This window comes from Physeter macrocephalus, chromosome 2, assembly GCF_002837175.3.
Source record: "Physeter macrocephalus isolate SW-GA chromosome 2, ASM283717v5, whole genome shotgun sequence".
In the NCBI taxonomy this organism is placed as follows: Eukaryota; Metazoa; Chordata; class Mammalia; order Artiodactyla; family Physeteridae; genus Physeter; species Physeter macrocephalus.
This window is the reverse complement of record NC_041215.1, coordinates 130,052,134-130,073,474: the sequence shown is the minus strand read 5'-3', so window position 1 is coordinate 130,073,474 and position 21,341 is coordinate 130,052,134. Positions and strand designations below refer to the sequence as shown.

Sequence of the window (21,341 nt, the reverse complement as noted above, 5' to 3'; positions counted from 1 at the left end):
ATCTGGTACACAGCCCTCTGCCTTTTCATCTTGTCTTTCTGTGAATGTGGTTTTTGTTTCACAGGCTGCAGGATTTTAATTCTTTTTGCTTCTGCTGTCTGCCCTCTGGTGGTCTATACCTATCCTTTTTAAACTGATTCATCTTTTATTTTACTACATGCATTTATTTGTGGGGTTTTTTTTCATATCTCAAAAGTTAATAAAAAATGATAAAATATGAGAGCCTTACTTAGATCTTTCTTCCCTGCTCTGTAGCCCAGAGCAGGCTCCCATGCTTCTGCCCCCCTCCCACCTAACCCTCCACCCATAGAACCTGACCCCAGGTCTCTAGAAATTCTAGAGATTCAGGCTGAAGATAAGGAGCAGCTGGTTAGGGAGAGCAAAGAGAAGAAGAAGAATAGACTAAGAGATGGTAGCTAAGCATGAGAAAATGAAATCCCAGGTCAAAGGTTGAGATATGGGCCTCAAGAAAGGACCTAGAGAAAATGGATTATGGATCCATGGCATGCGACCAGCCAAATTTGGGAGGAAGGTAAGGACCATTCTTTCCCACTTTCTGATTCCTGGCATACCAATATTCCTAGGATCTATAACTCAGGCCAATATTTCAGGATATTAGTATTTATTAATAATATCAATTTTCCATTATAGTCCCCATTTCAAACATTGTCCCATTCTCCCAATAAATCATCTAAACATTCATGGAAATTTCAATTCTTTGACATGTAAACCGTACCTCCCACATTTCCTTTCATATGCAATAGCAGAAATAAAAAAAACTTTGCCATTTGGTTCAGAAAATATGGTTGTTGAGGTCATTTGGTTTTATCACAGAGATTTTTGTGGATTGGCCTATATACCTAACCACCACTTATAACTCATTGAAGATCTAAGCAACCAAGTTAAAAATGGACAATAACTTATAAAATGGATATAAGTTGGAAAACAACTTATTTTTAGGTTGGATTCAACCTCAGTCCATGAGTGAGCACTTTCAATTAAGTTTATATGGGCACATTTTTGCCATAAATTAAATTTTAAAACATATTTCCGATAGCTAATTTTCTGGTTGTTCCAATCGATTTAGCTTAGGGGGGAAATATCTATAGATGTTTTCTCAGATTTTTAAAGGTCTCAGAGAAAAAATTCAAACTTCGTAGACAAATGGGCAAAGAGTATAACCAGGCAAATTACAAAAAGAATATAAATGGCAATTAAACATGATGGGATTTTTACTAGTTTTCAGGAAAATGCTAATTAAACATGATACTATTTTCACCATCAGACTGGAACAGATTAAAAAGAGTAACAATATCTAATTAATGATGGCAAAGGTGTAAGAAAACTCCTATATCCTGTTGGATGGTTATATTAATATTCAGTACTTTAATATTTAATACACACTTTTTGGGAGAGCAATTTGTGAGTATAGCAAAGTGACTGGCATCTTATTTAAGTTGTCAGTTACTCAGAATTGAAATATGGCTACATCAAAATATTAATGAAGTCTCATTTTATGAACAAACATGGAAATAATGTAAATCACTCAATTTAAAATTCTTTCAAAAATAGCATAATTATAAAGTTGGCATAATTACAGAGGTCAAATGAGTTGTAGATGGCATTTGTGCTACATCCTTGACAGTGCTACTCAAGTTGGTTAACAGAAATACCATCTTTGTCAAGTTAACCTTGACTTACACAAGGTTTTCAAGAATTCACCCCTCAAAATAATATACTCCGTACCTATCAAAATTTATATTGTAAATATCTTTGGACCTAGCAATTCTACAACTAAGAATCTATGCTATTGACGTTCTCACATAATTGTGCAAAGATAAACATGTCCCAGAATGTATCTAAATGCTTTTGAAAATGCCCATTAAGGACTTCCCTGGTGGCGCAGTGGTCAAGAATCCTCCTGCCAATGCAGGGGACGTGGGTTCAAGCCCTGGTCTGGGAAGATCCCACATGCCGTGGAGCAACTAAGCCCGTGAGCCGCAACTACTGAGCCTGCACTCTAGAGCCCGTGAGTCACAACTAACGAGCCCGTGTGCTGCAACTACTGAAGTCTGGGGGCCTAGAGCCCGTGCTCCACAACAAGAGAAGCCATCTCAATGAGAAGACTGCGCACCGCAATGAAGAGTAGCCCCCGCTCGCTGCAACTAGAGAAAGCCCGAAGACCAAACACAGCCCCCAAAATTAAAAAAATTAAAAATTTTAAAAAACTTGTAATAGCTAGAATTGACTGAGTTCTTATCATATGCTAGGCAAATTCTAAGCACCTCATTCAATTAATCTTCATAAGGACCCTATGAGGTAGATGTTATTATTATTTCCATTATCGACCGTTGAGGAAACTGAGATCCAAACTGATTAAATAATTTGCCCAGGGACTTCCCTGGTGGTCCAGTGGTGAAAAATCCGCCTTCCAATGCAGGGGACTCGGGTTCAATCCCTGGTCAGGGAACTAAGATCCCACATGCGTGGGGCAACCAAACCCATGCACCACCACTACTGAGCTTGCGCACCTCAGTGAGAGAGCCGCGTGCTGCAAACTACAGAGCCCATGCACCCTGGAGCCTGCGCACCACAACTAGAGAGAGAAAAAAACCCGCACGCCACAACTAGAGAGAAGCCCGCACACCGCAGCGAAGAGCCCTCACTGCAATGAAAGATTCCGCATGCCTCAACGAAGACCCTGCGTGCGCACCGCAATGAAGAGTAGCCCCCGCTCGCTGCAACTAGAGAAAGCCCGAAGACCAAACACAGCCCCAAAAATTAAAAAAATTAAAAATTTTTAAAAACTTGTAATAGCTAGAATTTACTGAGTTCTTATCATATGCTAGGCAAATTCTAAGCACTTCATTCAATTAATCTTCATAAGGACCCTATGAGGTAGATGCTATTATTATTTCCATTATCGACCGTTGAGGAAACTGAGATCCAAACTGATTAAGTAATTTGCCCAGGGACTTCCCTGGTGGTCCAGTGGTAGAGAATCCGCCTTCCAATGCAGGGGACTCGGGTTCAATCCCTGGTCAGGGAACTAAGATCCCACATGCGTGGGGCAACCAAACCCATGCACCACAACTACTGAGCTTGCGCACCTCAGTGAGAGAGCCGCGTGCTGCAAACTACAGAGCCCATGCACCCTGGAGCCTGCGCACCACAACTAGAGAGAGAAAAAAACCCGCACGCCACAACTAGAGAGAAGCCCGCACACCGCAGCGAAGAGCCCTCACTGCAATGAAAGATTCCGCATGCCTCAACGAAGACCCTGCGAGCCGCAACGAAGACCCGACACAGCCAAGAAAATAAAGAAATAAATAAATAATTTGCCCTATGTTACATACCTAGTGGATTTGGAGTCAGAGTTTGAACAGAGGTAGTCTGTATTAAGCAACACCCTTAACTGCCACGCTAACAGTTCTCTATACTTTGTAGTGTAGGGATGACTTTTAAAATAATAAATATATGATTTTTGTCTTTTAAAAATACAAATCTGGGACTTCCCTGGAGGTCCAGTGGTTAAGACTCCACGCTTCCAATGCAGGGGGCGCAGGTTTGATCCCTGGTCGGGGAACCAAGATCCCACATGCCGTGCTGCATGGCCAAAACAACAACAACAACAACAACAACAAGAAAAAACAAATCTAGAAAAAAGACCAGCAATGTTTTTGATTTTATAATTTAGGTTGTTGTGACATATATCATTGTGGTAGGCAGAATAATGCTGCCACTCCCCCCCACCCCTTCAGATGTCCTACATCCTAATCTCCAGAACCTGTGACCTTACATGGCAAAAGGGACTTTGCAGATGTGATCAAAGATCTTGAGATAGCGAGATAACCCTGGACGAACTGGGTGGGCCCAATGTAATCATAAGGGTTCTTAGAAGGGAAAAGGGAGGCAGAAGGGTCAGAGTCAGAGAAGAAGATGTGAACCCGGAAGCAATGTCAGGATGAGAAAGACTGGACTGCCCATTGCTGGCTTTGAAGATGATGGCAGAGACCACGAGCCAAGGAACAGGCAGCCTTTAGAACCTGGAAAAGGCAAGGAAATGGACCCTCCCCTAGTGCCCCCAGAGGGAACACAGTCCTACCAACACTTTGATCTTAGCCCAGTGACACTTCGGCACTCCAAAAATGTAAGATAATACTTTTTTATCATTTAAGCCACTAAATTTGTGGTAATTTGTGACACCAGCAATAGGTAACCAATATATTCATTAATTATTAACTTAATAAAGATACACTCTGATTACAGATTATAGGACTTCTGCTACCTGGAAAGTACAAATTTTGTTATCGGCTGAATTGTGCCCTCCTCACTTCCCCCAGATTCATATATTTAAGTCCTAAACCCCAGTACCTTTGCCTGTGACTCTACTGGGAGATGGGCCTTTAAAGAGGTAATTAGGAAGGGTAATTGAAAGACTAATGGAAACACTAAAAAAAATAAATAAATAAATAAATAAAATAAAGAGGTAATTAGGTTAAATTAGGTCATATAGGTGGGCTCTAATCCAACCTGACTAGTACTCTTTAAAAAATATACATTTATTTATTTGGCTGTGCCTGGTCTAGTTGTGGCAATGCAAACTCTCAGTTGTGGCATGTGGGATCTAGTTCCCTTACCAAGGATGGAACCCAGGGCCCCTGCATTGTGAGTGTAGAGTCTTAGCTGCTGGACCACCAGGGAAGTCCCATGACTAGTACTCTTATGAGAAGAGGAAATTCGGACACACAGAGAGACCCCAGGGAGGGGCGTGCACACAGAGGAACACAGTTCAGATTCTGGTTTTGCTGAAGGATTAGATCGAACCTGTAAGAGAAAGAAAGGAACCAAGGATAACTCTAGATTTGGGGCCTTATTCTGGCAGAGGGAGGATCAGGAGCTATTTTTGGACACGTTACCTTTGAGAGCCTAATAGATACACTAGTGGAGACATCCAGGGGGCAGCTAGATAAATATCTGAGTGTGGAGTTCCGGGAAGAGGTGCAGGCTGGAGATACCAATCTGGGACTCATCCCCTTATGGGCAGCATTTAAATTAGATACACTAGTGGAGACATCCGGGGGCAGCTATATAAATATCTGAGTGTGGAGTTCCGGGGAGAGGTGCAGGCTGGAGATACCAATCTGGGACTCATCCCCTTATGGGCAGCATTTAAAGCCAGAGACTGGATCCGATCCCCCAGGGGGTAAGTACAGACTGACAAGAGAAGAGGCACTAGAGCTGAACCCTGGGCCCCAACATTTAGATCTGGAGAGATGAGGAGGACCCAGCAAGGAGACCAAGAAGACGCCAGTGAGGCAGGAGGAGGACCAAGACCGAGGTGCTCCCGGAAGCCAGGGAAGAAAACGTCACCCCTGAACTAGTGAGAGGCCAAGGAAGCAAGAGAACACGGTTCTTGTCCTCTGTTGGGACTGACACCAAGGCTGACCCACATTTCTAGAAACGTGCCGCTGGTGCTTAGGATGTTAGCAAGAGAAGACTTTGGATGAAAAAACTTTGGGGGGACCTTGGGAATATGATAAGGAGGGGGTGGGGCAAAATAAATCCAAGCATCCTAAACTTAATAACAGCAAACAACGATTAAGAGCCGATTCTGTACTGTGCGCCTTTCTAAATAACTTTCACGTGTCAGGTCATTGAAAGCTCAAAGCGACCACAACGAGTAAGCATTTGACCCTCAGATAGGAGGAGGAAATGGGCTCACGGAGGGGGTTACAGAACCCGGCAGAGGCAGCAGAGATTCTAACCTGGCCGCTGACCCCTGAGCCCCGCTCTGTGCCACAGCGCACCCCTCTTCTGGGCTTTCTGAGGGATTCCCTAAGAACTGAGGGGGAAGAGAAGGAAGAGCAACAGTGTTGGTTGGAGTTTTTCCCTCTGCCAAGACTCCAGTGCTGTAGGAAGGCTACAAAGTGACACGCAGATGCCTTTGAACTTGCCAGGCCAATTTAATTTGGTATCTCTGTGCTGTTCCTGGCGCGAGACTGCAGCTCTCAAAACTGCAATTTAAAAAGTCTGTTTGGGTGTATTCTTCCACTGGATTCCTCAACTCTCCTCTCTCCATGCGGGTGGGGAGCCAGCAGGAAGCCAGGTCTCCGTCAGACTCATAAATTCCCGCTTTCTTGTTTATTCTTCCGGGATCAGGAAACCCACAAGTGGTCATCCTGAAGCTGATGTTGCCCCACCCTCACCGCCAGTGTTTTATTAGGGGGCAAGGGTGTCAGAGACGCAAGAGATAGGTGTTTGGCCCTTAAGCCTCTACTCAAGAGACGATCACCTCCCATCTCTCTGGCCCAAACCCACATCTCCAGGTTTTTGTCGAAGTCAATCAGAAAAATCCCATGGTCTGTCAACAAATATTCAGCACTCCCTAGATATGTAGCTCTGGATTAGGTACTGTTGTGCTTAGAAAATAAAATGGAACATAACTTGAAAAAGAAATGTGTTTTACAGAAGTTTACTTTATAGCTATCTGGGCAGAAACCTGTCTCTCCCACAATTAAATAAGTAAGGCCTGCCTAGACTGATTTTTATTCAATGAAAAGTGGGCAGTCTTTCTTCAACATGGTTCTTTTCAAGCCAATAATGAATTTTATAAATACTTTCTATAAAGGAGTTAACAAAATAAGATGTGTATAGTATCAAAACCTGAGTGCAATCAATCCAGATGTTTAACTATTTAAGGACAAAACCAAACCAAACCTACTCTCTCTCTTAAAAAACAACTATTACATGCTATAGTGTTAAATAAGAGAAAGTCTTTAACAACGTTGATTATCAAAGATCCACCCAGAGCGTGCCTTTTAAAAGTAAGATTTTGGACTTCCCTGGCGGCGCAGTGGTTGAGAATCCGCCTGCCAATGCAAGGGACAGGGGTTCGAGCCCTGGTCCAGGAAGATCCCACATGCCGCGGAGCAACTAAGCCCATGCGCCACAACTACTGAGCCTGCACTCTAGAGTCCGTGAGCCACAACTACTCAGCCCGCGTGCCACAACTATTGAAGCCCGCATGCCTAGAGCCTGTGCTCTGCAACAAGAGAAGCTACCGCAATGAGAAGCCCACGTGCCACAACAAAGAGTAGCCCCCGCTCACCGCCAACTAGAGAAAGTCCGCACACAGCAATGAAGACCCAACGCAGCCAAAAATAAATAAATTTATTTTAAAAATAAATAAATAAAAAATAAAAGTAAGATTTTGGGAGGACTTCCCTGGTGGTCCAGTGGTTAAGAATCCACCTTCCAATGCAGGGGACGCGGTTTCGATCCCTGGTCGGGGAACTAAGATCTCACATGCTGCGGGGCAACTAAGCCCACATGCTGCAACTACTGAGCCCACGCACCACAACTAGAGAGAAGCCGGCGCACTGCAGCGAAAGATCCCATGTGCTGCAACTAAGACCCAACGCAGCCAAAAGTAAATAAATAAATATTCTTTTAAAACAAACAAAAAATAAATAAAATAAAATGAAATTAAAATAAGATTTTTTTTTTTTTCTATTCTCAATGCTTAGGCCTGGCAATGTCAGTAGTTAGCTGTGGGACCTGGGAAAGTCACATCCATTCTGAATCTCATTTGAGAAAAAGCAATAATACTATTTATTACACAAGAATATTATAATAACAAAATGAGAACATGTATATGAAAGTGCTTGATATTATATTTAAAACATTGTTAATTACTCCTAGTAAAATAAGGATCTCTAAAGTGCCTTCTAGCTTTAAAAGTTTATTATTAAGGAATAATTATTGAAGAGTTTAAAGAGATTCCTTTCAGAGACACATACTGAAATAGTTTAGGATGAAGTGATGCAACAACTGAGATTCACTTCAAAATAATCCAGTGAGAACAGTAGGTTTGTGTACATTTTTGGCCACATTTTGAGTATTATTGAACTGGGTTATGGGTACCTGGGAGTTTTTTTTTAAAAACATTCTGTCTATACTTTATGTTTGAAATCTTCACATTGAGAAAGAAAAAAACAAAGGGGAAAATGAAGGGCAATTTCTATTATTAAATCCAAATGCTACTTGATTAAGACTGCTTCTCATGCAAACCTTGATATTAAAAGAAATGGTAGAGATTTTAAATGAATGCCAAAATGCATAAGAATTCAAGCAATTGATAATTTGAATATTTTTTAAATTAATTAATTTATTTATTTGGCTGCGTTGGGTCTTCGTTGCCAGGCGCCCAGGCTTTTCTCTAGTTGCGGCGAGCAGGGGCTACTCTTCGTTGCGGTGTACGGGCTTCTCCCTGCGGTGGCTTCTCTTGTTGCGGAGCACGGGCTTCAGTAGTTGTGGCACGCCAGCTCAGTAGTTGTGGTTCGCGGGTTCTAGAGCACAGGCTCAGTAGTTGTGGTGCACGGGCTTAGGTGCTCCACGGCATGTGGGATCTTCCCAGACCAGGGCTCAAACCCATGTCCCGGGCTTTGGCAGGCGGATTCTTAACCACTGCGCCACCAGGGAAGTCTCATAATTTGATTATGTTTTTGAATAATCTTTTTTTTAACATCTTTATTGGAGTGTAATTGCTTTACAGCCATCATTGAATAATCTTTTAACTTATTTTTAACTACAGGAAACCCGTTTTAATTAAATATTAGGTTAAAAATTTATATTTACTACATGATTTAAGATTATTAATGAAATCTACATGTTAACCTGGAAACTTAAATGCTTAATGATTTTTTCCCAAAAGAAATTTCAGGATATGTTAACGATTTTCTGCCTTTTAAGATCCCAATGTTCTATCATATCTGTTATATCCAATTAAGTACATAATTACATATCATTTCAAATGATGAGATACCGGATACTTCACTGACAAAATCAGTCACTAACTAAAGAGAATTAACAGCAGCAAGCATACATAATATGTTCCCTTCCTTACCCTGAAGATGTGAGTTCTCTAGGAAGTCTTCATGAGTTTCTTTTGTTTCTCCAGGTTTTGTTGATCTATACTCACTCCTCAGAGAGATCTTCCACCATCTAAAGATTACCTGTAATTGAACAGATAGAAAGTGAGATGAACTAAAACTGATTTCAATACCAACAGCTGCGTTTATGTCTGGGGTTTTAAAAAAAAATCACCATCATGGAAGGCACATAAGGCTGTGTGTCCAACAGCAGGTATAACTTCACAAACTGGCATCATGTCAAATTAGAAGTGAGGTCTGTGCATCAGTGAACATTTTCCTCAGAAATTAGGGGCACAAAACCAAAGTGCTGGAAGGAATCTTAAAAATCTATCAAGTCAATTGGTGTTAAATCACCCAGAGCCGAATGGCTAGCTGTTCCTGAGAATAGAGATTCTTTACCTTTGGGAGCCATTTCCAAAGTAATAGCTTAGCTCTCCTCCTCCCTTCCCTGTCTACAGAGCAGACACGAGGAGTGGATACTTTTCTCGTGAAGAGAGACAGGTACTTGGATAGAGCCAGGAAAAGCACCATCATGCCTTGATTGATGCATCAGAGTGTCATTACCCAGGACACTTCCTGGTAATGCATCTGCTGATAGTGCATTTGACTTTTATGAGCATTTTGGTTTATCAGAAGCAAACCTCATTTCCATGGTTATGGACTGCACTTAGTTTCTATGTTGATTTCATAGCAGTGTCAACCAAACTCTTCCTGCAGTAGGGCTCCCAGGGAAAAGATGGGTAAGGAGACAGACAGTGCTGAGAAACTGGTTGGCTTTCTAGTTCTGGTTTCTTCCCTCACAGGCTTTACCATGTAAGGTTAAAATTAGTTCAGCTCTACCCAAGGCAAAATTGTTAAGTAGGTGAAACTTGCTAAGAGGCCTCCCTTTATTTAGTTTCCTCTCCCCGGTCCCCAGCCACCCAACACTCCCCGTGGTCCTCACAGGTCCTGGGTGCACCTCCTTGGGCTACTGCCTTGGGAGCAGAGGGAAAATATATACATACGTAGGTTACAAAACTCCATAATCTCAGAATACTGTGGTCGCTGATTCCTTTCAGAAATCCCTTAGCCTGCCACTTTTGTTCTTTCTCAGCATGAGGCTCACCAAAATCATCCTCTTTAGTATCTTTCTGCCCCATCTCCATAGAGTTAAGGGTATATCAGTCTACTAGGGCTGCCATAAAAAAATATCAGAGACTGGGTGGCTTGAACAACAGAAATTTATTCCCTCACAGTTCTGGAGGCTGCAAGTCCAAGATCAAGGTGTTGGCAAGTCTGGTGTCTCCTGAGGCCTCTCTCCTTGGTTGCAGATGGCACCTTCTCACCGTGTCCTCATGTGATCTTTCCTCTGGGTATGTGCATCCCTGGTGTCTCGTCCTCTTCTTATAAGGACACTGGTCATATTGGATTAGGGCCCCACACTGATGACCCCATTTAACCTTAATTAGTTCTTGAAAGGCCCTATGTACAAACACAGTTACATTAAGGGTTAGGGTTTCAACATACGACCTTAAAGGGAGGAACACAATTCGATCTATAACCAAAGGGTATCAGGTATTACAGGAGAAAAAGCATGAATTTTGGAGCAAAGACAGACTTGGCTCATTTATTTAATCTCTCTGCACTTCAATTTTCCTTTTCATCTCCTTCTATTAAGTACTATTAAAATTAATATTAAGGGCTTCCCTGGTGGTGCAGTGGTTAAGAACCCGCCTGCCAATGCATGGGACACAGGTTCGAGCCCTGATCTGGGAAGATCCCACATGCCGTGGAGCAACTAAGCACATGCGCCACAAGAACTGAGCCTGCGCTCTAGAGCCCGCGAGCCACAACTACTGAGCCTGCATGCCACAGCTACTGAAGCCTGCTCACCTAGACCCCATGCTCTGCAACAAGAGAAGCCACTGCAGTGAGAAGCCCAGGCACTGTAACGAAGAGTAGCCCGTGCTCACCGCAACTAGAGAAAGCCTGCTTACAGCAACGAAGACCCAACGCAGCCAAAAATTAATTAATTAACATTAAATATTATAAATAATATTCCCTTGCTATTGGATGAAGATGCCAGGTCATCTGAATCTAATGCTACATTCTTTATACACATGATCTAGAACTTTCAGAACTAGTTGGGAAGTCGGAAATAATTTAGCCCATTTCCTGTGACTCACGTGAGGAAAATATTTCAAACAGGTTAAGTCAGAAGTGATAGGTGTCCCTCCCTACAACAACACTACCAGATGTTACGTTACAATTAAATTCTGACATAAGAAAGACAGACACCACAGGAGTCCAAAACATGTTTCTGGAAGCTCAGTGGGGTGCCCCCTCCCATCCACTCTGGCACCCTGCAGGAACCTTCTCAGGAAAGTTTCTCTCTGGGACAAGTGCACCTAAATTATAATGACCTAATCAGCTACCCCTCTAGCTAGATCAAGCAACTAAATCGTGGGTTAAGTGGAAGGTTTTGGAATGCATGGAGTTCTAGATAGGGCGTAACCCAGAAACATTTAGTTACGAAACTTACTTCTTACGTTGCTCCAAAAAAAGGCAGACACTTGTACAATCTTACTTGTCAGCTTCATATCTTGCACATCATCCATTTCACCAATTAAAAATTATTTCTAGGGCTTCCCCGGTGGCGCAGTGGTTGAGAATCCGCCTGCCGATGCAGGGGACGCGGGTTCGTGCCCCGGTCCGGGAAGATCCCACATGCCGCGGAGCGGCTGGGCCTGTGAGCCATGGCCGCTGAGCCTGCGCGTCCGGAGCCTGTGCTCCGCAATGGGAGAGGCCACAGCAGTGAGAGGCCCGCGTACCGCAAAAAAAAAAAAAAAAAAAAAAAAATTATTTCTGACATTTCTTCTGCTAATTAATTAGCCCTCTGGTACTGACTGAGAAGGCAATATTCAAAGTGCTTGCTGTCATGGCCTCTAGAGGGAGACCCCTCAGGGCACAGACTCAAGTTACCTTGCACACACAGACAAGCATACGACTGGCTCCTCTGAGGTATTTAAGGTAAACGCCGAAGGATATAACACTTGCCTAAGGAAACACGGCTGGCTAAAACCAGAACCCAAGCCTCCTCACTCCTAACTCTTAAACACAGGGTTTGTCCTGAGTCACAAAGCTTTCTTTAAGTACAACCTGCATACTACAACTCATCAGACCCCCTCTACAGAGCAGTACACAGAAATCTGCGCCTCAGAACCACAACTTAGCCTAGTCAAGACTCTATTATGTTCTACATACTGTACTTATTAAAACAGAAAAAGATATTAGACAGATATTTTCTAACACTTATTGTCTCTCAAATTTTAAAGATTTTTTTTTAAGTGACAAAACCCAATATTGGTGAGGACAAAAAAAAAAAAAAAGGGAGCCCCTTAATACTCATTGAGAAGAGTATAAATTGGCTTGGCAATATCTACCAAAAACCTTAAAGTCATCCATGCCCTTTGACCCAGATATTCTACTCCTAAGGAATTTATCAGAGACGTGTACAACATTTTTTATGTAAGAATGTTTGTCACAGGTTAATTATAATAATGAAAAATCAGTGCTGACCTAAGGGTCCAATAGTTAAATAATCATGGCCCATTTAGATGATGGAATACTCTGTGGCCAATGAAACTATTTGTGAAGAAATGATTGATAACATAGATCAATGTTAATGATCATTTGTTAAAAGGCTCAGAAGTGTATACACCCCTGCTCCAAATATTTAAAGGAAAATATTTATATGTGCAGGGGGAAGGAGCATATTAGCTTGGCAATAAATAAATACAATTATTTCACATCACAGATACAGCTTGAAGGAAGCTAAAGTGTAGCCCCCAAATATCTGTGAGTTGGGTACTAACTCTCGTGGTATTAGCTTACTTTAAGTCATAGTGCATAGAAATGTATTGTTATATATTTATCTCTATTTTGAAAACCTTAAAATCTGTAAATACTGTTTTGAACATCTTATCAGCTGCGAATGTTTTGTTAATGAACAATCCTGCCTGCAAGAAAAGCCACAGAGGAGCTTCCCAGGGGTTTTGCGATTGTTTAGATCTGGCTGGAACATGGGTTTCATCAGGCTCCCAACCACCTGTGAGCAGTGCGTGACTGACTTTTCACGGATGAAGAAGTCGACGGCAGACAGTGAAATAACTTGTCCCAGCTCCTCTCCCAGGCAGAGGCTGACCTAGAAAGAGTCTAGTTCTTTTTCATTGCCTCATACCCTCTCCAGGAAGGGCAGGCGGCCAGTCTCATTATAGGACACACACCATCATTTGGTATCTTAATAGAAAACATGTGACCTGTGAGAATTCTTTAAAATTTTAATTTAAATTTAGCATATTTTCTCAGATAGTTCCAGTGAATCGTTTTAATAAATTTGAAAATTGAGCTACTTTTATTTATTGATGTTTTGACAGCTTGTTGCACTTTAACGTGTAATACTCGAGGTACAAGAAAATTGCATCTAACATTGTTATAAATAAAAGAAATCAGATCAGTCATCACGGGCTCCAGAGTGAACAGCAGCCTCATGACGTCCATGCTTAACATCTTTGTCTTCTGGGTGTAATTTAATAAGATCAATTCGAAGAATGGTAATTGCATCTTCAGTTGCAAATTTGAAACTCTTAACTTTTTCTATGGTTGGTTCATACACCCCTGCTTGTTTGTTGTCTCAGGGTTTACCACTGACCAAGTCAAGACCAATCCATTTTAGATTTTTGCGTTCTGAGCCTCATTATGAAAAGCTCTTAATTTTGCAACCCGATCTGTGGAGGCTTGGGCAGCATTAACTGCCAGAGCATTAGGAATAACAAGAAGAGATCTTGCAAACTCGGCAATAGCAAGCTGTTCCCGGGAGCCCATGCTGGTTGCGTAGTTTTCAAGGTATACGGAAAGGGCTGCTTCTACCCGGAGCCACAGATTTTGACTCCAAAACTCTCACCACACAAAGAGCATCAGGTAAAGAGCGCTCCATCTCGCCACACATCAAATCATTTGCCCCACGTAAGATGAATGACGCAGAGGTACGAACCTTAGCGTTTTTAATCAAGATCAGTTCATCATCACAAATTCTCTCCCGTACCAACATTGAAGCTTCAAAAGTTTCTTCACCTTCCAAATGAAAACTGAGGTCTAAGATTCCTCATTGATCCCGACGTGTCTCCTGCACGAATTATTATGGCAAGACGACAAGGTATTTGTCATTCACCCAGTGAAGGTCCCTAAAGCTTAAGTCCTTTGCCCACCAGGAGAGGAACTCAGGAGGCACTGGGAAAAGGTGGGCCCAGTGGGCATCTCAGCATTTGAGTATATTTGGACAATATACACCCCACCCCGGTCCCCCAGGTTCGGAGCTTGTGCTACTCCCATCACTACACTTGAAAAATCCTGCTGCTGGGACAAAAGCAGAGACTCTGGTGTTGGAAGGGTCTGGGTTTAAACCCTGGTCTCTGCCATTTACCTGGGGCAAATGTCTTCTTAAAAAATATTTATTTATTTATTATTTTTGGCTGCGTCATGTCTTTGTTGAGGCATGTGGGATCTTTCGCTGTGGCACGGGCTCTTGCTAGCGGCGCACGGGCTTCTCTCTAGCTGTGGCATGCGGGTTTTTCTCTCTCTAGTTGTGGTGCGTGGGCTGTGTAGTTTGTGGCACACGGGCTCTCTAGTTGAGGCTCGTGAGCTCAGTAGTTGTGGTGCAAGGGCTTAATTGCCCTGTGGCATGTGGGATCTTAGCTCCCCAACCAGGGATTCTCTCTAGCTGTGGCATGCGGGTTTTTCTCTCTCTAGTTGTGGTGCACGGGCTCCAGAGCGCATGGGCTCTGCAGTTTGCAGCAGGGGCTCTCTAGTTGTGGTGCGTGGGCTTAGTTGCCCTGCGGCATGTGGGATCTTAGCTCCCCCACCAGAGGTCAAACCTACGTCCCCTGCATTGGAAGGCAGATTCTTTACCACTGGACCACCAGGAACGTCTCTTTTGGGCAAATGTCTTAATCTCTTGTGACCTCAGTTTCTTCATCTCCAAAATGGAAACAACCATGATGCCCACCTCATTGAATTTGGAGGGCTGACCTGGGATAAATCCAAAGTGCCCAGCACGATGCCAGGCACATGATGCCAGCCCGTGAGCTCCGTAGAGGACAGTCCTTGCCTCTTTCCTTCCCTCTTTCCCTCTTGTTCCCTTGCTGGTCACCCCTTCATACTTATAACACACTCAGCCCCCAAATACCTACAGATCAGAACCTTGTCTTTGTTCTCATCAACTGTCTAACAATATTCAACCATACTTCATTGGGACTTCTGTGGCGGTCCAGTGGTTAAGACTCTGCGCTTCCACTGCAGGGGGCACGGGTTCCATCCCTGGTCGGGGAACTAAGATGCCGCATGGTCAAAAAGAAAACAAAAACAAAAACATACTTCATCAAGTTCTGCTTTCTTAGTTGTATTCTTCAAGGATCTTTATTTCAGCTTTTCACTCTGACTTGGTATCTGACTTTTCTAATCATCAATAATCATTAAGAATTGCACATTCTTTGCAGTATTTTCTCAACAGCATAATTAAATAGTCATCCATCTATCCAGTCAATAAACAAAGTTGCTCATGAAGGATTAGGGTGACTTGCCAGATACCGCATACTAAATGGGGTATTCTGACTCTTTCTAAGCATCTGTCCAGGAAATACGATTGTAATTTAGCACACGACTGTTTCTGCTTTCTCCTGCAGACTGTTGTTATTCTATCAGATCAAATTTCTCCCTGTTTTGGAAATCATATATAATTTGGGGATTTTACAGAGTGGGGTTGAGATTGTGTCAGAGAGAGTTTATGAAATTAGATATTTTATTTGATGAAGAAGGATTTTGTTATCTGAACATTCTACTGAGAAATGGAGAAGCAAGAATTGCAAGGGCAAACTGCGAGTAATTTTACCTTTCGATATTACTCAAAAGCTCACAAAGCACTGGCATTCCAAAACGTAGAAAGGTATTGTATTTTAAATGAATTATGAAGATTATTTTAGTTCACTGCATATTTAAACTATAAACAATTATGATATGCTTTTGGTCCAAATTTACAACTTCAAATATGTGTTCCCCTACGTGTCTATGTTTGGCTCAATTGGTCTAAACACAGCAAAACTTAGATTTTCAGCTATTGAAAATTTTCCTCTGGAATAGTAGCAATTTTTATACATTAGGAATAAAAGCATCATTATTATACATGGGAAAGATGAGTTTGAGGCTGAAATGAAAATGGAATAAATGGAAGTTTTTTTTGTTTGTTTGTTTGTTTTTTTGCGGTACGCGGGCCTCTCACTGTTGTGGCCTCTCCCGTTGCGGAAGTTTTTAATAAGGGAAAACTGACTACACTGAAATGTTTCTTCCTTTAAGAACTCAGAAATGAAGCTGCCCTCGGAGAGTCGAATTAGTGCACCTCTAACGCCGTGGGTGTGGTTAGGAATCGGTGGCAGACATTGCTGGTTGCTCCCCGACATACATCTGCCCACCTGCTCTTCCCACATGAACACTGACCTTTCCCATAGCCTCTCTCCTCTGCACTGCTTGTGCTCAGTGCATGGGCCTCACCTTTAGCTCCAGGGGGTGGGACATGACGGGTCTAGGCCATTCCTGTAGGTTTGCTCCCCCTGCCAATGATTGGTATGGGTATGGGCATGGGCATGTGACACAGTTTTGGCCAATGAGACGGCAGGAGAAATCTGCAGGCGCTTCTGGGAAAGATTTTATCACTTATAAGGAGTGTTGACTGAAAAAAATGCACAACCTAAAAGTTGAGAATTATGTTTTATTTGGCAGACTTTCTGAGGACTTCAAGCCCAGGAGGCAGCTTCTCTCAGACAGGATATATAGGAGTTTTGTGACAAAGAGCAGGTAGTTGGAACATCAAAAGATTACTGTTAATGAAAGAAAACCGGATACGTCAAGTTAATGAATTTAGCCCTTTTCTATGTATGGGGAGATGCAAGAATCTGGGCTCATTGAAATCTTTCCTTTAGCTATCTAGGGCCAGTATCCTGTTTCTTTCCCATCCTGAGTCCCCTCAGGGTGCACCGCTGGGGGTGGCTGCAGGGGCCCGTTGGTCTCCATCCTGAGCTTCCTCAGGGCTCACCATCCAGGATGGCTGTAGTGGCTTGATGGCTGCAACCTCCTTTGTTTACTGATATGGCAGGCAACATGTTTCATTCACAGGAGAAACACGGCCCCTTTTTGGGCACTGGCTATTGTGTTTTGATGTGATCACTGGAGAAGCAGCAGCCATTTTGTGACTATGAGGGGAGCCAGCCTGAGGTGACAAGAATGTTTCCTGGAGGAGACAGAACCAATAGATTGTGGAGAGAAGGAGCCAGAGCACCGTCCCTGTGTTGGGAACCTCTTTTCCTTTAAACCTGTTTTTATGTGAAACAATGCCATGTTCCATCAGATTTAATACACCATCCATTGAATGCCATAGCATTATTTATTATATAGAAAGAAATAACACTGTTAAGGAAACTGAAACACAATGGGTTTCTATCACTTGTTTTATAGTTATTGAAAGAGCTCTTTTATTCTTCACTAGACATGTATTTTATTATGTTATTTTTAGCAATTATATTACAGTGGACCCTTGGTTAACACAGGTTTGCACTGCACAGGTCCAAGTATAGGCAGGTTTTGGTTTTTGTTTTTGTGGTATGCGGGCCTCTAACTGTTGTGGCCTCTCCCATTGCGGAGCACAGGCTCCGGACGCGCAGGCTCAGCGGCCATGGCTCACGGGCCTATCCGCTCCGCGGCATGTGGGATCCTCCCAGACCGGGGCGCGAACCCGGTTCCCCTGCATCGGCAGGCAGACGCGCAACCACTGCGCCACCCGGGAAGCCCTGTTTTTTTTTTTAAATGACTGTATTTGGAGGTAGAGTCTCATTTATTTTATTTTATTTATTTATTTATTTTTGGCTGCGTTGGGTCTTCATTGCTGCACTCAGGCTTTCTTCTAGTTGTGTCGAGCAGGGGCTGCTCTTTGTTGCGGTGCACGGGCTTCTCGTTGCAGTGGCTTCTCTTGTTGCGGAGAACAGGCTCTAGGCGCATGCGCTTCGGTAGCTGTGGCTCACGGGCTTAGTTGCTCCACGGCATGTGGGATCTTCCTGGACCAGGCCTCGAACCTATGTCCCCTGCATTGGCAGGCGGATTCTTTCTTAACCACTGCACCACCAGGGAAGCCCTAGGCAGTTTTTTTTTTTTCACTAAATACATACTGCAGGACTACATGACCTGCGTTTGGTTGAATCCACGGATGTATCAGGGGAACCACTGACCAAAACTGCCTGTCCTGGACAGGCATGATAGTAACCACTGGCATGAGTTATCTTACAACAGGAGGTCCTGGTAAGGAACATGGAACTAACAAGCTACCACCAACTGGAAGAATTCGGGAAGGGTCAAAAGGAGAGAGGAGACACCAGTCCATATATCCCACCAACCTCCCAGAATCCTTCTCGATGGAATACATCTTGGCTGAGCGATGCATGTGCCACCAGGAAGGACCCTGAGTCAGAATGATTGGCCAGAGACAACCCAGAAACTAACCTCATCACCATAAAACCTGAGACTGCAAGCCACATGGCAGAGCAGTTCTCCTGGGTCCCCTTACCCTGCTGCTCTTCACCCGGGTGCCCCTTCCCAATAAAGTCTCTCGTTTTGTCAGCACATGTGTTTCCTTGGACAATTCATTTCCGAGTATTAGACAGGAGCCCACTCTCAGCCGCTGGAAGGGCTCCCCCTTCCTGCAACAGATGCAAAACCTTCAACAGGAGGGTAGACGCTGAAGTTATACAAGGATTTATAACTGCATGGAGGGTCAGTGGCTGCCCCCGCCTTGTTGTTCAAGGGTCAACTGTACTTCATTAATTTTATAAATTATATTAACACAATACATGTATTACATTAATTTTAATAAATTTACATTAGCCTTGTATATACCTAAAAATGGAAAATATAAGTAGAATAAATAGATGAAGGTATTCCTAAAACTTTCCCATATTCAACGTCTGAGTCTTTAATGTTTTACTCAGAATATTATCTCTGTGGCATCGAGAGCATGGTGATAACAGCAGTAAAGTGCTGGGCTCTTAAGCTGGCTCTGCAGTGACTTAGAGCTAGCTTCCTTTTGATTTCCACTTTAGGAAAGATGTAAACATCTCAGATTCACCCCTACTCCCTCCCATTTTCATCCTGGATTCAAACTGTGCTCTCCCACAACTTCTGGATTTTCTTCTAAACTACTGCTTTCATGCTGAGCTCCAGTTTCTGGTTACTATGAATAAAGGTTCTATAAACATTCGTGTACAAGTTTTTGCCCTCTTTTACCCTTTAAGTTGTTAACCATCTTCTATTAGTTAACAATCCTTAATAATAAATTGTTTCTGGTAAAATAAGTATGGTTTCTCTCTCCTCAATGGACTTTGCTTGAGATACCTGGCATGGTACCTCATTTTTTTCATTTATTTTGCAGGGTACTTGGTGAGAGCTTTTAATCTGGGAATACTTCACGTCTAGGACATTTTCTTGTATAATTGCTCCGCGGCATGTGGGATCCTCCCAGACCGGGGCGCGAACCCGGTTCCCCTGCATCGGCAGGCAGACGCGCAACCACTGCGCCACCCGGGAAGCCCTGTTTTTTTTTTAAATGACTGTATTTGGAGGTAGAGTCTCATTTATTTTATTTTATTTATTTATTTATTTTTGGCTGCGTTGGGTCTTCATTGCTGCACTCAGGCTTTCTTCTAGTTGTGTCGAGCAGGGGCTGCTCTTTGTTGCGGTGCACGGGCTTCTCGTTGCAGTGGCTTCTCTTGTTGCGGAGAACAGGCTCTAGGCGCATGCGCTTCGGTAGCTGTGGCTCACGGGCTTAGTTGCTCCACGGCATGTGGGATCTTCCTGGACCAGGCCTCGAACCTATGTCCCCTGCATTGGCAGGCGGATTCTTTCTTAACCACTGCACCACCAGGGAAGCCCTAGGCAGTTTTTTTTTTTTCACTAAATACATACTGCAGGACTACATGACCTGCGTTTGGTTGAATCCACGGATGTATCAGGGGAACCACTGACCAAAACTGCCTGTCCTGGACAGGCATGATAGTAACCACTGGCATGAGTTATCTTACAACAGGAGGTCCTGGTAAGGAACATGGAACTAACAAGCTACCACCAACTGGAAGAATTCGGGAAGGGTCAAAAGGAGAGAGGAGACACCAGTCCATATATCCCACCAACCTCCCAGAATCCTTCTCGATGGAATACATCTTGGCTGAGCGATGCATGTGCCACCAGGAAGGACCCTGAGTCAGAATGATTGGCCAGAGACAACCCAGAAACTAACCTCATTACCATAAAACCTGAGACTGCAAGCCACATGGCAGAGCAGTTCTCCTGGGTCCCCTTACCCTGCTGCTCTTCACCCGGGTGCCCCTTCCCAATAAAGTCTCTCGTTTTGTCAGCACATGTGTTTCCTTGGACAATTCATTTCCGAGTATTAGACAGGAGCCCACTCTCAGCCGCTGGAAGGGCTCCCCCTTCCTGCAACAGATGCAAAACCTTCAACAGGAGGGTAGACGCTGAAGTTATACAAGGATTTATAACTGCATGGAGGGTCAGTGGCTGCCCCCGCCTTGTTGTTCAAGGGTCAACTGTACTTCATTAATTTTATAAATTATATTAACACAATACATGTATTACATTAATTTTAATAAATTTACATTAGCCTTGTATATACCTAAAAATGGAAAATATAAGTAGAATAAATAGATGAAGGTATTCCTAAAACTTTCCCATATTCAACGTCTGAGTCTTTAATGTTTTACTCAGAATATTATCTCTGTGGCATCGAGAGCATGGTGATAACAGCAGTAAAGTGCTGGGCTCTTAAGCTGGCTCTGCAGTGACTTAGAGCTAGCTTCCTTTTGATTTCCACTTTAGGAAAGATGTAAACATCTCAGATTCACCCCTACTCCCTCCCATTTTCATCCTGGATTCAAACTGTGCTCTCCCACAACTTCTGGATTTTCTTCTAAACTACTGCTTTCATGCTGAGCTCCAGTTTCTGGTTACTATGAATAAAGGTTCTATAAACATTCGTGTACAAGTTTTTGCCCTCTTTTACCCTTTAAGTTGTTAACCATCTTCTATTAGTTAACAATCCTTAATAATAAATTGTTTCTGGTAAAATAAGTATGGTTTCTCTCTCCTCAATGGACTTTGCTTGAGATACCTGGCATGGTACCTCATTTTTTTCATTTATTTTGCAGGGTACTTGGTGAGAGCTTTTAATCTGGGAATACTTCACGTCTAGGACATTTTCTTGTATAATTTTTTCTGGAATTTCTTTTTTCCAGGTATTGGACACCCTGGTCTAATTCT

At 43.1% G+C, this 21,341-nt stretch overlaps 1 protein-coding gene and 1 pseudogene across 1 annotated transcript in view; both read right to left on the bottom strand.

Moving 5' to 3' along the window:
- Window positions 1-21,341, bottom strand: part of FBXO36 (F-box protein 36) — a 107,036-nt gene that overhangs the window by 31,203 nt on the left and 54,492 nt on the right. Inside the window, exon 2 of the mRNA XM_055090427.1 lies at window positions 8,909-9,017. Within this exon, the coding sequence (XP_054946402.1) occupies window positions 8,909-9,017 (109 nt within the window). The remainder of the gene's footprint in view (window positions 1-8,908; window positions 9,018-21,341) is intronic.
- LOC102981100 (T-complex protein 1 subunit alpha-like) lies at window positions 12,997-14,970 on the bottom strand (annotated as a pseudogene).